The sequence below is a fragment of the Microcaecilia unicolor genome, chromosome 7 (genome assembly GCF_901765095.1).
Source record: "Microcaecilia unicolor chromosome 7, aMicUni1.1, whole genome shotgun sequence".
Lineage (NCBI taxonomy): Eukaryota > Metazoa > Chordata > Amphibia > Gymnophiona > Siphonopidae > Microcaecilia > Microcaecilia unicolor.
In genome coordinates, this window is record NC_044037.1 from 304894742 (window position 1) to 304911865 (window position 17124).

A 17124-nucleotide genomic window follows, 5' to 3' on the forward strand; every position below is an offset into this window, starting at 1 on the left:
GACTATTCAGGAAGAGGAGATGGAAGCGGAATCTCCATAACACACACGAAAGCAAGAGTGTGGAAATGAGAGACAACCCACTTTGAAGTGAAAAGTAGAGAGAATAGAAAAAGGATCCTTACACAAGGGAAAAGAGCACAAGGTTATCTCGGTGGCTGGAACCCAGGCGGCAAGCGCAAGAAGAGCGGTCACTCTCCTGGCACTGAGATAAACACCAATGCTGAGGCGGGGGAGGGGGTATTCCTTAGGATTTAACCCCCCCCCCCCAAAAAAAAAAAGAGGGACTGCAAAGAAGCAACCTGGGGGTTGAAAACACCTCCCAGGAGATGCAATGCAATAGAAATGCACCCCAAATGGACCTCTGAGCATCGTACGTGAGCAAGCTCTTCAATAGCCAACCAACCAGAAAGGAAAATACATTGTCTTACAGGTAGACACATAGTGAAAAGGAAGAGGTAAGATCCTGGAACTGCAGGTCTGCAATGAGCTTGCCGCACTGAGAGCAGAAGAAAGATGCTCTTAATGGTAATTTAGCAGCCTGGGCCTTGACCCGAAAAAAAGCAGCTCCCCTTCAACTGATTGGGCCTCCGTGATGGCGCTGGTCCAGCAGTCCAAATCTCCAGAGATAGTGACAAGCACATTCCTTGCCATGGATGGAGAGATATTCAGGATAAGGTACAGGCCACGAACGAGAACAAAAGTGCTGGAGTTGAGCCCAGTGAGACGCAGAAGAAATGGTGTACCCACTCCACCACAACCGGAGGGAGTGCTGCCCAAGTTGTTGACAAAAATCTCTGAGATAAAGAGGGCGGTATGTCTTTGAAAAGGTAGCACAGGTATCCATTTTCCCATTATAGAACTGTCAATGGAAAAAAAAAGTCAGGTAGCCATAAGGGTGAGCGTAGCCTCTCACTGATAGCTGAAACCATAATAAGGCACAGGACAAATGTCACTCGACCCAAATAAAAATACACTTGGTAGTGTCCGGCCAACTCACAAAATGGATGATCGATTTCAGCAAGGGAGAGAGGTTGGTAACCTAGGGTGACACATACCAGGCCACAGAAGAATACACTCATGGAGAACCGATATGGCTAAGGACTGAAGAACAGCCATCGAAATGAAGCTAAGGTGGCAGCGCGGTCAACTGGGGGGGCATATAGCCAAGTTGCTATAACCTCTAGCTCGCATATCCAATCACCATGGAGCGAGGCTGACAAATCTAGGTAAGCCACAAAGAGGTACAAAGATGCTCTATCCTTGGGGAGGAGGAGTAGTGACAGAAGGCACCTCCCAATCCTCTCAGAAACATCAGGGAGAGGTGAAGGAGGAGGTAGATTCCCCAGAAGGAGATTCAAAGTCCCAGGAGGTCAAATTGAGCTGTGGGTCAAACCTCCACATGGATAAGGGGGTAGGATGGCAGCTGCAATAACCTCTGCAGAAGGCAAGGTGCCACAGATGGATGGAGGTGAGAAGGTCAGATGGCATGCCTCAGGACGTCTGCTCAGAAGAACATCAGAGATCTTGTACTGATGTACCTGCGCATGTCATCGGTGTCAGGCAGGATCTGTCCTAGGGGGACTGAGACCAAAGATGCATCGGCCGAGATCACAGCTCTAATAGGGACGTCGAGGTAGTATTCCAGTCCCAAAGACGACTGTTGGTGCCGCAGGTTGCACCCAGTGGACTGACTCAAGAGGCATGGTGGACGCAAGCACCCACAACGTCGATGCCGTTAACAGGAACAAACGAAAAAATCCCAGTGTGCTGACGCAAACGCCAAGACCGTCGATCAACAAGGCAATTGATGCCGGTGCAGCATGCAATGGCACAGCAGGTCTCATCTGAGCCATGTGGACTGACTGAAGAGGCATGGCAGGCACAAGCACCCGTGACATCGATGCCCTTGTCGGGAACAAACGACAAAATCCCAGAGCATCGACACAGATGCCGTGACTGTCAATCGATGTGGCAATCGATGCCGGTACCGCATGCAAGAGCAGCACCACAGGTCTCATACGAGGCACAAGAACTAACTGAAGAGGCATGGTGGGTGCAAGCACCCACGGCATTGATGCCTTTGATAGGAATGAAAAACAAGCCCCAGAATGTCTATGCAGACACTGAGGCAAGCTGCAATAGCAGTAGGGCTACAGGCTGAGGGAAAAACCATTGAAAGGAGAAGCATGGCAGATGCAAGCACCCTGAATGCCCATGCACTCTGCAAAATCATATGCGCCCTGTAGGTAAAGCCCCGACAGGGCTAAGTGGAAAAGCATTGCTGATGCAAGCACCCTGGATGTCAATGTACTCCAAAGGACTTCGGACCCTCAGCTGCTTCTGCTTAGATGTTGTGTCATCGACAAGGTATCGAGATCTGATACAGTGCCTGGGAGACACTGATGCTTGATGCCTGAAGAGCTGGTATAGATGATGATCCTTGATGCCGAGGCATGAAAAACGACGTTGAAGCTATGTTTGATACCGACGACATCACTGCATTTCGGCACCAATCAGTCAGCACCAGCATATGAAACAAGTGGTTGGCTCCAGGGACCCCAATAGTGTTCACCGGCGACGTCAACACCAACATCACAAACACGATGTTGACATCGATGTTGAGCCGCTTTGACGTACTGGGTTCTTGTAAATATCAAAGACTCAGAGCCGTTAGAAGGCAAAAAGCCACACTGAAAGCAATTAGAAGAGGAGGTAAAATGACATAGGAAAATGTGGGAGAGAGGTTCTGGAAGCCAAATTTAGGCTCTTAGGTAGAAAGCTCAAATCCAGATCCTCTAGGGTAGCATTTTCTGAAATGCTACCTGTTCCACGTGCAGGGCCCAAGAGACAGGCAGAGCTCCAGAGTCTCAATGCGTGGATGAGACGATGGTGCAGGGAGGAGGGCTTTAGATTTGTTAGGAACTGGGCAACATTCTGGGGAAGGGGGAGCCTATTCCGAAAGGATGGGCTCCATCTTAACCAGAGTGGGACCAGACTGCTGGCATCGGCGTTTAAGAAGGAGATAGAGCAGCTTTTAAACTAGAAATGGGGGGAAGGCCGACAGTCACTCAAAAGAGCATGGTTCGGGATAAGGAATCTTTCAAAGATATCACCATAACAGGGAAGATAGAGTATCCTGATAGTGAGGTTGCAAAAGAGATTGTAGTAGATCGGGTATCCTTAAATAACAATAAAAATCAGACAAAAGATTGCCAATTAATACTGTCAAGTACTAAGCATGATGTACTTAGGAACAACAAACATAGTTTGAAATGTCTATATGCGAATGCCAGGAGCCTAAGAAATAAGATGGGGGAGTTAGAATATATTGCACTAAATGAAAAATTAGATATAATAGGCATCTCTGAGACCTGGTGGAAGGAGGATAACCAGTGGGACACTGTCATACCGGGGTACAAATTATATCGTAGTGATAGGGTGAATCGGATTGGTGGAGGGGTAGCATTGTATATTAACGAGAGCCTTGAATCAAATAGATTGAAAATTCTGCAGGAAACAAAACACTCCTTGGAATCACTGTGGATTGAAATTCCATGTGCAAAGGGGAAAAGGATAGTGATAGGAGTGTACTACCGTCCGCCTGGCCAGGACGAACAGACGGATGCGGAAATGTTAAAGGAAATCAGGGACGCAAACAAACTGGGCAACACAATAATAATGGGGGATTTCAATTACCCGCATATAGACTGGGTTAATGTAACATCTGTACACGCAAGGGACATAAGATTTCTTGATGAAATCAAGGACAGCTTCATGGAACAGCTAGTTCAGGAGCCGACAAGAGAAGGAAAAATACTAGACTTGGTCCTTAGTGGTGCTCATGATCTAGTGCAGGGGGTAACGGTACGAGGGCCGCTTGATAACAGTGATCATAATATGATCGGTTTTGATATTGGCATTGAAGGAAGTGAAACTAGGAAATCAAGTACGCTAGCGTTTAACTATAGAAAAGGTGATTACGACAAAATGAGAAAAATGGTGAAAAAAAGACTGAAAGGAGCAGCTCGCAGAGTAAAAAACTTGCGTCAGGCGTGGATGCTGTTTAAAAACACCATCCTGGAGGTTCAGGACAAATATATTCCACGTATTAGAAAAAAGGGAAAAAAGACTAAACGTCAGCCGGCGTGGCTAAACAGTAAGATAAAGGAAGTCATTAGAGCCAAAAAACAATCCTTCAGAAAGTGGAGAAGAGAACCAACTGAAAGTAACAGGATAGATCATAAGGAATGCCAAGCCAAATGCAAAGCGGAGATAAGGAGGGCAAAAAAGGACTTTGAGAAGAAATTAGCGTTGGAAGCAAAAATACATAGTAAAAATTTTTTTAGATACATTAAAAGCAGGAAACCGGCCAAAGAGTCGGTTGGGCCGCTGGACGAAAATGGTGTTAAAGGGGCGATCAGGGAGGACAAAGCCGTAGCGGAGAAATTAAATGAATTCTTTGCTTCGGTCTTCACCGAGGAGGATTTGGGGAGGACACCGGTGCCGGAAAGAATATTTGAAGCGGGGGAGTCGGAGAAACTAAACGAATTCTCTGTAACCTTGGAGGATGTAATGGGTCAGTTCAGCAAGCTGAAGAGTAGTAAATCACCGGGACCTGATGGTATTCATCCCAGAGTATTAATAGAACTAAAAAATGAACTTGCGGAGCTACTGTTAGAAATATGCAATCTGTCCCTAAAATCGAGTGTAATACCGGAAGACTGGAGGGTAGCCAATGTTACTCCGATTTTTAAGAAGGGTTCCAGAGGAGATCCGGGAAATTATAGACCGGTGAGTCTGACGTCGGTGCCGGGCAAGATGGTGGAGGCTATTATTAAGAATAAAATTGCAGAGCATATACAAAAACATGGACTGATGAGACAAAGTCAGCACGGATTTAGTGAAGGGAAGTCTTGCCTCACCAATCTAATGCATTTTTTTGAGGGGGTAAGCAAACATGTGGACAATGGGGAGCCGGTTGATATTGTATATCTGGATTTTCAGAAGGCGTTTGACAAAGTGCCGCACGAAAGACTCCTGAAGAAATTGCAGAGTCATGGAATCGGAGGTAGGGTATTATTATGGATTAAGAACTGGTTGAAAGATAGGAAGCAGAGAGTAGGATTGCATGGCCAGTATTCTCAGTGGAGGAGGGTAGTTAGTGGGGTCCCGCAGGGGTCTGTGCTGGGTCCGTTGCTTTTTAATGTATTTATAAATGACCTAGAGATGGGAATAACTAGTGAGGTAATTAAATTCGCCGATGACACAAAATTATTCAGGGTCGTCAAGCCGCAGGAGGAATGTGAACGATTACAGGAGGACCTTGCGAGACTGGGAGATTGGGCGTGCAAGTGGCAGATGAAGTTCAATGTTGACAAGTGCAAAGTGATGCATGTGGGTAAGAGGAACCCGAATTATAGCTACGTCTTGCAAGGTTCCGCGTTAGGAGTTACGGATCAAGAAAGGGATCTGGGTGTCGTCGTCGATGATACGCTGAAACCTTCTGCTCAGTGTGCTGCTGCGGCTAGGAAAGCGAATAGAATGTTGGGTGTTATTAGGAAGGGTATGGAGTCCAGGTGTGCGGATGTTATAATGCCGTTGTATCGCTCCATGGTGCGACCGCACCTGGAGTATTGTGTTCAGTACTGGTCTCCGTATCTCAAAAAAGATATAGTAGAATTGGAAAAGGTACAGCGAAGGGCGACGAAAATGATAGTGGGGATGGGACGACTTTCCTATGAAGAGAGGCTGAGAAGGCTAGGGCTTTTTAGCTTGGAGAAGAGACGGCTGAGGGGAGATATGATAGAAGTGTATAAAATAATGAGTGGAATGGATCGGGTGGATGTGAAGCGACTGTTCACGCTATCCAAAAATACTAGGACTAGAGGGCATGAGTTGAAGCTACAGTGTGGTAAATTTAAAACGAATCGGAGAAAATTTTTCTTCACCCAACGTGTAATTAGACTCTGGAATTCGTTGCCGGAGAACGTGGTACGGGCGGTTAGCTTGACGGAGTTTAAAAAGGGGTTAGATAGATTCCTAAAGGACAAGTCCATAGACCGCTATTAAATGGACTTGGAAAAATTCCGCATTTTTAGGTATAACTTGTCTGGAATGTTTTTACGTTTGGGGAGCGTGCCAGGTGCCCTTGACCTGGATTGGCCACTGTCGGTGACAGGATGCTGGGCTAGATGGACCTTTGGTCTTTCCCAGTATGGCACTACTTATGTACTTATGTACTTATGTACTTGATGGTGTCCCGTAAAACAAGGCACCAGAGAAAAAATAGAAGGAAAGCGAAAACGTGAAGAAAATAACCCTAACGAAGAAACAATTAAAAAAGGCACAAAAGAACTCAGGAGAGAACCGGACCGGTAGCTGTGAGGAGAGTGGAAAAAACACGTCCTCACCATGGAAAAAAGTAACTGATGTATTGCTCGTTGGACCCAACAGAGGCGGAAGAAATTCCTGGATATGAAGCAGGAATCTGTTAGCATAGGGGCTGTTTTCCAATTACGTTTCCCTTGTAAATGTATTTTGATATTCAAGGAGAAGAAATATATTTTTTTTGAACCTGAACAATTGAGATCATTCCTTGATATGAAAAGAGACTAGACCTTAATTCAAATAAGAGTCCCGTAAATGTATTAAATGGAACCACTGCTTGATTTTTGTTATATATTATTTCTTAATATACCAACTTCCTTTGGTTATGACCATCTTGAATCCACTTTTCTAGAGGACTATAAACCCAATTTGGAAAAGATTCTTTATGTAGCATATTTCCTTAATTCTATGTATCTAAAATGGGTGTATCTTTTCAAAGAATGTATCTTTGTATTCTTTAAAATGATAAAGAATTTAAAAAAAGAAAAAAGTAACTGATGTTCTTGCATTTGCGCGGCAGGCGGGAAGGTACTCGCGCAGGCACAGTGTAGATCCACTCACGCTCCAGAAGACTCTGTTTTTAAAAGCTTGTCACAAGCTCTGGACTGGACATGTGAGAATATTGGCCTGCTTGTCCTCGGAGAATAGCCTCTTTCACTTCACCTTTTAACCATGCTGGCTATTATTTTCTCTTCTTTCCACCTTTGCAAATACGTGGAATGAATCTGGTCTGGGCTTCCAAAATGGTATTTTTGAATAATGTCCACACCTGATTTAGTGTCCTAACCTTTGCAGCCGATCCTTTTAGCTTCTTTTTAACCATTTTCCTCATTTTATTATAGTTGCCCTTTCGAAAATTAAATGCAGCTACAGTAGACTTCCTTTGTGGGTTCATCCCAGATATTAGCTCAGACATGATCATGTTATGATCACTGTTTCCCAGAAGACCCAACACCGCCACCTCTTGCACTATGCCCTGCACTCCACCAAGGACCAGATCCAAAATGGCTCCCACTCTTGTCAGTTCCTGGACAAGTTGCTCCAAGAACCAGTCATTTATTACATCTAGATTTAAATTTAGATGTGTTATTTTTGCTCACCCTTATCCAGGGCGGGTTACAGTAAAACATTCATAAAATACAATAAACAAATACGAATTATGAAAGAACTCAACAACAGATCAAATGCAGCATCAATCTAATTGTAAAAGGCCCTAAGCAACAAAAAATCTTTCAAGCGTTTCTGAAATGTTGATTTACTGGTTTCACATTTAAGCCACAGTGGCAAACTGTTCCATTCAATGGGATCTCTGATAGAATAAGTACCCAACTTTGTGAATTCCAAATGTACATGCTGTAATACAGGAATTACAAGCAAATGCTGATGCTCAGAACGCAAGGATCAAGATGGCATATATCGCTGTATAATAGCTTTCAAGAAATTTAGAAATTTGATCTCCCTGGCACTCCCTAACACCGCCAACTCCAGGCTCCGCCCTTTCTGCCTCACCTCACCCCATGCTTGGAATAAACTCCCTGAGCCCATACGCCAGGCCCCCTCCCTGCCCATCTTCAAATCCTTGCTCAAAGCCCACCTCTTCAATGTTGCCTTCGGCACCTAACCACTACACCTCTATTCAGGAAATCTTGACCCTAGCAGCGCTCTAGAAATGTTAAGTAGTAGTAGTAGTAGTAACATTTATCCAGTCATATTGGGGCAATTGAAATCAACACTGCAAAGTTAGTTCTATATATACTTAACTTAGTATTCAAAGGCAAGTCTTGTGTATTTCAATGAAAGAATGGTGGAGAAAAAAAGACTTTAGTACTATCGGAGACAGTAGAACGTTGCACACAAGGTATAGATCCTTAGCGTCTGCAAGAAGCGAATCGCCATTTTGTAAAGTGCCACAAGAGACTAATTGGGTGGAGAATACATGCGATCTTGGATGTTTATTGATTGAAGAAGTTTTATCCCCTGAAGCAGCCTGATAAAGGAGAAACAGGGCTTCCCTGTTGGGATATCTGTGGATTATTACTACAATTAAAAGGGCATATGATAAGGAATACTTCTGCCATCCAAGATAAGTAACGATTTTTTCATGATACTATAAAATTGAGTCTCGTCCTTTTGGTATTCTTGAAAGGTGGTCTTGTTTTTGTTTCATGAATATCTATTTGGGAGTGGAGTTTTGTTTTGTAGACTTATGATTAAAAGGAGTCCTCTTTATTTATGAAGGTGTTTCATTCAAATTGAGGTGTCTCCGATAGGACTGAAGTCTTTTTTTCTCCACCATTCTTTCACTGAAATACACAAGACGTGCCTTCGAATACTAAGTTATGTATAACTAACTTTGCAGTGTTGGTTTTGAGTTCTACAGATTCCATTATTTTGAGGTAATTGAAATCACCCATTATTATAGCATTGCCCAATTTACCAGCTTTCCTAATTTCTGTAAACATTTCTTCATCTGTTCGTCCTGTCCCAGCAGACGGTAGTACAGTCCTACAAGAATACACCTTCCCTTCACACATGGAATTTCTTTCCATAATAAAACCCATCTGTTCAAGCAAGCCTACCCAAATGACCCAATTTAATCCTTTGACCCATTTACCCAATACATATCCAGGTGACATAGAGGCATATTTTCAAAGCACTTTGGGAGGCTAAGTTCCATAGGTTTCTATGGAACTTTGGGAGGCTAAGTGCTTTGAAAATGAGCCTCATAGACAATGACCCAGACTACATCTCCCACCAAATCTCCCTATGCTTATCCTTTGTCCCATCCCCTCTACCCCACCTCCAATGCTCAAATACCCCTTACTCATACCTCTCCTACTCCTCTCACCCTTGCCCATCTCTACCCACCTATCTCTTTTATTATTTTGCTATAAATATCTTACATTGTCTCTATCAATACTCTGTAATCCTTATTATTATGTAAGCCGCATTGAACCTACTTTGAGTGGGAAAGCGCGGGGTACAAATGTAATAATAAATAAAAATAATGATTCCACGCTGCTATCTGTTTCATGTGGAATGTTTATTTTATTTGAATCAATTTCCTCTTTAACATATAACACAATCCCCCCCACACACACAATTTGACCCTCTCTATCAATGTGATACAATTGGTACTCTGTTAACACAGTATCCCATTGATTGTCCTCTTTCCACCAAGTCTCTGAGATGCCTATTATATCTACCTCAAGATGGGAGAGTCAGAGTATATAGAAATAAATGATGCTCAGTGTACGTCAGGAGTGGCTATTATGCAGAATTCTACATGTTCATGAAACGCTGATCAGGAGCACTTACCAAGTAACAGGCACTACACCTCGGTTCTCCAGCATGAGAAGTACTATGGTGGGCTCCGAATCTACAGGGGCAGCCCCAAAGTTAAAATCCAGTATGGCCGGAGTGAAAACAGAAGGACATCTCCGAGTGCTTTTAGTGGAATGGAAAGAAGAAAGAGAGAAATATGAGTACACTATACATTGTGGTCAGGCCTTCTATTTTTATGGATTTATAAGTTGTAACTACATAAAATCAATGTTGATCAATGTTTTTGCAGGGCAGGTGCTATTGCTTGGGTACCTTTTTTTTTTTTTAATTTGAAAATGTTTATTGAACACAACATAATGAAAAAATACAATGCTTGCCAGTGCAGCCAACAGACTGCTCTGATATTCCAAACAATTAAAGTCCAACATCAACTGTTAATCACAATCATTTTTGAAACTTTTCCCCCCCCCCCCCTCCCTACCCACCCACCCTCCCACCTAAATCAACCCCCCGCTCCCCTTCTAGTTTTATATTCTTTTTTCATATTTAAATTTTAATTATGTCTGTAAATAAACAGTATACAACATCAAATTCAGCTTCCAACCAGCCTCAATTTTTTTGAAAATGCACAAAATGTCCTAACAGGTTTATATCCCCACAGGTCTTAGGGACACCGTCTGCTAGATTAATTATTACATCAACAACCTGGGTTCATCTTTTCCTCTATATATCCTACGAAGCTACCTTTAAGCATACATTCCACTGTATTCCAAACTATTGATAACTGCCTATCCTTTATCCTTAAAAAAAAACAAAAAACCCCCCCCCCCCCCCCCCAAACCCATGTACCAGTATTGCATCTCAATTGTCCCTCTTCCCCTCCCCCCCAATCCCCCCCACCCCTATATCCCCCCCCCCCCCCCCCCCCTTTTCCTTAGGACTTAATTTTCTCAAGGCTATTCAGCAGTCGGGACCAACTCCGCCCACGTCTCAACTCCCCATCTCGGCGATATGCCGTGAGGCGTTCCATATTTATAAGTGACTCCAACCTGTTCTTCCAATCTCCCATTGCTGGTGGGTCAGGAGAGCGCCGTCCGCGTGCTATAAGGCATTTTGCCGCGGCCAACCCCCATCGGAGTAACTTGCTCCGTTCCCAGGAGGTGCTCTTATTGTACAGTCCCAACAAACACGCTTGAGGACTACATTGCTTGGGTACCTTTGCCAGTTTATTTATGTTAGTAATTTACCTTATCTTACCTTGGGGGATTAATTACCCGCCTAATCCCTTAATAAGATTCAAAGCTGGTAACAAAAAAAAATTACTGGTACAGTAGCCAAGAATTACAATCTAATATAATCATCGCTAAAACAAAGAGAAAAACCTGTTACAAACACTTAGGAAATAAATATGATTTCATCAACTTTTGAAAATGAAAATAACACATAGAAGAGTAGATTTCATTTGGCAAGTTGTTCTAAAGTTTCACTGATAAATATGTAAATGAATTTGTTACTGACAATTTATATTTAACATTTTTAACAGAAATTATCCCAAAAGCAGATAATTACACTTATGACTTTCTATATATAAGCCCCACAAATTAATCAAAGAGACAAATCCATTGGAATAATGGCCTTCTAAGGTTTGGAAAATCAGACACACCACCTTAAAATATATTCGAGCCAGTGTATTTCTCTAAACAGTGGCGAGACATGGTCAAACTTAAACTTACAATAGAGCAACCTTGCAGTTATATTCTGAATAAACTAAATGTTATGTACTAATTAAGCAGAACTACCTAAAGAGAATTGCAGTAGTCAATTGGTGATGAAATTGACAGCTGGACAATGATTTTACTATGATCAGGAAAAAAACATGAACGCATTAAGCGTTAATTGTTCAAGTTTGAAAAAAGCTTTCTGGACCAAACTATTAACTTGAGGGGCCATCATTCCCAGGACCCTTGATGTTTTTTCTACACTAAATTAGGTTCCCTCAGGATCTGGAATAAACCTTAGCATATGATTCAAATTCGTATTAAGTTTAAGTCGAAAAGACAAAGACCATTTGCCAATGTTGTCAATGCAGATAATAATGTGAGGGTGAGGGTGTGTGTGCGCAGACATGCAGAAATGGTAAAAATCTGCCCCAGCACTATTTTGTAAATACACACATATCTTACACAGGGGTCTTTTTACTAAGCTGTGTTAGGTGTTAATGTATGCTTAACACAGCACAACATAGCCTAACATGGCATGCACTAAGGCGTCACAGGTTAGTTTTGGAATGTCTGCACGGTAACTGCATAGTAGAAATTTTTTTGAGGAGACGTGTCAGGGGCAGAGAGTGGGCATTCCTGCGCTAACCAGTTAGTGCATCGACATTGCCAGGAACTAACTGGTTAGCGCACTGGTAACACAAGAGCCCTTACTGCCTACAGAATAGGTGGTGGTTAGTGCTCCCACAGTAATTTTTAAAAATGGTTCCATGCTAATGGCAACATTAGTGCACAAACAAAAGGGATTCCCTAGTTGAGTACTACTACTACTACTTGACATTTCTAAAGCGCTACCAGGGTTACGCAGTAGTAAGCAATCTAGTGGAGATTAGATTACAAAAGGAGGAAAAAGCCTGGGATTCCTCCTCAATGCTCTGGGTCTCATCAGGGGATGGGTAACTGAAGAACCTTCTCCTTTTCCACTCACTACTTCTAACATTCTTTGCCCCACGCCTTAGGTAGGGGCCTAGTGGTTAGGGTGGTGGACTTTGGTCCTGGGGAACTGAGGAACTGAGTTGGATTCCCAGTTCAGGCACAGGCAGCTCCTTGTGACTCTGGGCAAGTCACTTAACCCTCCATTGCCCCATGTAAGCCGCATTGAGCCTGCCATGAGTGGGAAAGCGCAGGGTACAAATGTAACAAAAATAAAATAGATACTATTGGAGATTCTACATGGAATGTTGCTACTATTGGAGATTCTACATGGAATGTTGCTATTCCACTAGCAACATTCCATGTAGAAGGCTGCGCAGGCTTCTGTTTCACGTACGTGCAGGACGTCAGACTCACAGAAGCAGAAGCCTGCGCGGCCACATTGGTGATCTGCAAGGGCCGACTTCTACATGGAATGTTGCTAGTGGGACTCTGGGCAAGTCACTTAACCCTCCATTGCCCCATGTAAGCCGCATTGAGCCTGCCATGAGTGGGAAAGCACAGGGTACAAATGTAACAAAAGTAAAATAGATACTATTGGAGATTCTACATGGAATGTTGCTACTATTGGAGATTCTACATGGAATGTTGCTATTCCACTAGCAACATTCCATGTAGAATCTCCAATAGTAGCAACATTCCATGTAGAATCTCAAATAGTAGCAACAGTGGAGGAGTGGCCTAGTGGTTAGGGTGGTGGACTTTGGTCCTGGGGAACTGAGGAACTGAGTTAGATTCCCACTTCAGGCACAGGCAGCTCCTTGTGACTCTGGGCAAGTCACTTAACCCTCCATTGCCCCATGTAAGCCGCATTGAGCCTGCCATGAGTGGGAAAGCACGGGGTACAAATGTAACAAAAAAAATGTACCTCATTATCTCTTCCCATGAATATCACTACCCTTATAGTGACCTCCAAGAAACTCCCAGAGTTCTGCCCTGCAGCAGTGGGATTTCCAAGGGGGTTACACTCTTTTGATTGGTTTCTTGTTCTAAAGTCCTGATTCCTGCTCTTGATGTTTTACTCTTTTGTTCATGTTTATTGGTAATTTTATGAAATCGCCCTTAATTGCAAAGCAAATCAGAACAATTTACAATAAATCTAGTAAAATGAAGAGAACTCCATTAAATAAAAGGAAAGATACCAGACAGTCCAGAGATTAAGCACCCTAGCTGCCATGTTCTGAACTGTCTGGAGACACTTCAGTTCATCCTTAGTGATACCAGAATATACTATAATTCAATAGATCAGGCGAGATAAAGGGAAAGGGACTTGATATATTGCCTTTCTGAGGTTTTTGCAACTACATTCAAAGCGGTTTATATATATTCAGGTACTTATTTTGTACTAGGGGCAATGGAGGGTTAAGTGACTTGCCCAGAATCACAAGGAGCTGCAGTGGGAATTGAACTCAGTTCCCCAGTATCAAAGTCCGCTGCACTAACCACCAGGCTACTCCTAACAACGCAAGAAGGACTGAATGATCAAAATAAATCCACACTGATCTCAACTTGAGAAGAGCCATAAAGCCAGATTTAAGGACTGAAGAAATTTGTGAAGAGAATGTCAATTTGGAATCTAGGATCATGCCTAGGTACCTAAAACTATCTACTGGATGCACAGAAAGTCCAAAGAGAACCAGATTAGTGGATAGCAGAGAGGCTTGTCCTGTAAGCCAATAAGCAACTTTATTTTGTGGGTTAAGCACCAAGTGATTATTAGATAACCAACCTGCAACTCTATCCAGACATAGTTGTAACAAAGTCAAATCAGGTTGGTTATTAACAGTATAATAGACTATAAGGATGTCATCAGTGTACACATGAACACTTAGCCCCATTGACTGAATTAAACAAACCAGAGGACTGAGAAAAAAATGGAAATTTAATTGGAGATAACATGGATCCTTGAGGTATCCCACAGCAAAGGTTTTTGATAAATGATCATTAACAATTACCTTAAACATACGCTTATGAAAAAAAGATGCAAACCAACTGTAAACCGACCTTGAAATACCAACTGAAAGAAGTCTTCTAAGAAAGACCACAACAAAGGTAGCAGACAGATCAAGCGAGACTTCCAGAGCGATGTAACCATTGTCCAACTTACTACAGACCTTGCTCAACAATGCTGTTAGGACCATCTCTGCACTATAACCAACTCTAAAACCAGACTGATGAGGATGCAATGCTAATGCTGATTCTAAATGAGATTGCAATTGTTGGAACACTACCTTTTCAGTATTTTTGCTAGAAAGGGAAAGTTAGAGATTGGGTAGTAATGTGCTGGAACAGATAGATCAGAGTCAGGGTTTTTTTGAATATTCAGTGAATTATTGTTTTTTTTGTTAGTTTGGTGGTCTTTTATTAGACAACACCTTTGGTCTACAGGACTGAGGTCTGCGAATCAGAAAAATGTTGAAGTACCAACAGTGGTGGTGTTGCAAAAATCATCATCATAGGATTTTTCTTGCAAACCCTGACGCAGGTGCTTGGACGCCGTAACACGGCTCGTGTCGGGTATTTACAATAAAGATTACTTTTGACCTGTTCCTGGAGGCCAATTTGCGCTTTCTGATTTGGTTAAGTGAATCAGGGACAACACTATCATCCAATGAATGGGAAACCAGCTGGTGGACCAATGGCAACAAATCAAGAGAAGTCAATTTAAGCCAACTGGAGGGAACTGGATCTAAAGCACAGGTACTGATGTGCATACCAGTTAGGGATTTAGAAATAACCTCCTTCAAGGCCAAATTAAAAGAAGACCATTGAGTAGTTAGAAAAGAGACTTGGGTAATAAGGTCAGCACTGGCAAGAAAATATTGGGCCAAGGTATCAGCCGAAGAAATGTTAGCTAAGGTCGATGAGGAGCAAGGTTGTGTAAGGGTATTAAAAACTGAAAACAGTTTTTTATTGGAATCTAAAGCCTTCTTATGGCATTAGTAAAGAACATCTGTTTAGCTTTTTTCACTTGTGCTGTATAATAACACTGTTGAGTTTTACAGGCATGATGTGCTTCCAGCGTTCTATGCTTACGCCAGAAACATTCTGTATGTCATACATGGCGCTTAAAAAAAGTAAACCCACTATTATACCACGAATTATTTTTCCCAGTACCAATCTTGACAAAACAGAGAGGAGCAAGCTCACCAAGTTTATTTGATAAGAGAGAGTCCCACAGAGCAACCTGCTTATCAATAGGTAAGGTAGGAAAAAGCCTGGAGAGTGGTGATAGGGAGGAGAAATTGATGGAAGATAGTTTCCTTCTCCATTCACCAGGTTGTTGTACAAGAATAGTAGGAGAACAAATATCAAAAGAAAAAAGAACCAAAGAATGATCAGTCCAGGAAAATGGAACAGATTGAAAATTACCAAATAAAGAAGATAAAGAACCATTTGATTCAACTATGTATGTCCAGCAGACTTGGTGGGCAAGTTAACAAGCTGAAACAAGTTCAAGTCTGTAAGATATTTAAGAAAATGAGAAGAATGTGGTAGGGTAGGGATGTTAACATGAATATTGAAGTCCCCAAGGATTATTGGGTTAGAAAATTTAGTAGTAGCATCTGCTAAAGTTTGGAACACAAGGTCCCAATCAGCTATTTTCAAGGATGGTGGACAGTAGAACAACAAAATATTAGTAGGATAGTAACATAGTAGATGAAGGCAGATAAAGACCTGTACAGTCCATCCAGTCTGTCCAACAAGATAAACTTATTGTATTAGTTACTTTATATGTATAACTGACCTTGATTTGTCCTTGCTATTTTCAAGGCACAGACTGTAGAAGTCTGCCCAGCACTAGCTTTGCTTCCCAATTACTGGTGTTGCCACCCAATCTCCGCTAGGCTTCTGTAAATGACCTGATAGTTCTGCTACTAGAACCTCTGGATATGAAAAGGGATTTTGCCAGGTGGCTATTGTTGAAAACAAGATACTGGGCTTGACGGTCCTTCAGTCTGTCCCTGTATGGTGATACATGATAGACTCTAGGTCCTTATTACTGGTTGGCTTTTCACAAAGCCCACAAGGGCCTCATTCTTGGTAGCAGCTAGGTGTACTTGACACTTGGAATACTGCCCCTCTTACTACAGATAAGAATTCCTCCAGGAGTCCTTTCTCTGAAGGTAGTTTTATTTTTAAAGAAAAACCCTGCAAGAGGTTTCCGTTTGAAAATAAGTTGGAGTCCTATGGGCACAATGTACCTATGGAGTCTATTACCCCACTAATGGAAATTATCCACCGTATGGCCGTTGAGATTCTGACCGGAATAATCACTTTACCCTGTTTTGTTAGGTACTACTCCCTCCTCTCTATTCACCACAGGACCTTCAATGAGATGACTAGTTGTATCTTTTCCCAGTAGGAGTGATTCCCCCTTACCTGTGTCGCGTGGGAACCCGATAGATCAACTCTGGTGGTGTGGGATCACGTTCAAAGCATAAGTTTAGAGATTCCAAAGACATAAGCCTCCAGAGATGTCCTTTGCCAATGCCTCTTGCACTGCCAGCAGCGCAAGCATCTGTGATGGACAGCGTAGGGAACACACCTTGGGCTACTACGTGGCATAGCAGGGTCTTTTCAGGAAAGTCCTTGACATCCACCGCTGGAAAGAGAAACAGAACCGCTTAGGATGGGATGATGGGAGGCACAGCAAAGTGGCCTACCTCTAGCAAGTATATTCTCCATAAACAGCATGGGAATGCAGTCACATCAATTGATGATGTCACCTAGTATAGCA

The 17124-nt window shown here is 42.6% G+C and overlaps 1 protein-coding gene across 1 annotated transcript in view; it reads right to left on the reverse strand.

The window, feature by feature from the left end:
• The window catches only part of CFAP65 (cilia and flagella associated protein 65), a 176814-nt gene that overhangs the window by 62456 nt on the left and 97234 nt on the right, over positions 1-17124 (reverse strand). Inside the window, 2 exon segments of the mRNA XM_030210891.1 lie at positions 9706-9834; positions 16767-16989. Coding sequence (XP_030066751.1) covers positions 9706-9834; positions 16767-16989 — 352 coding nt within the window.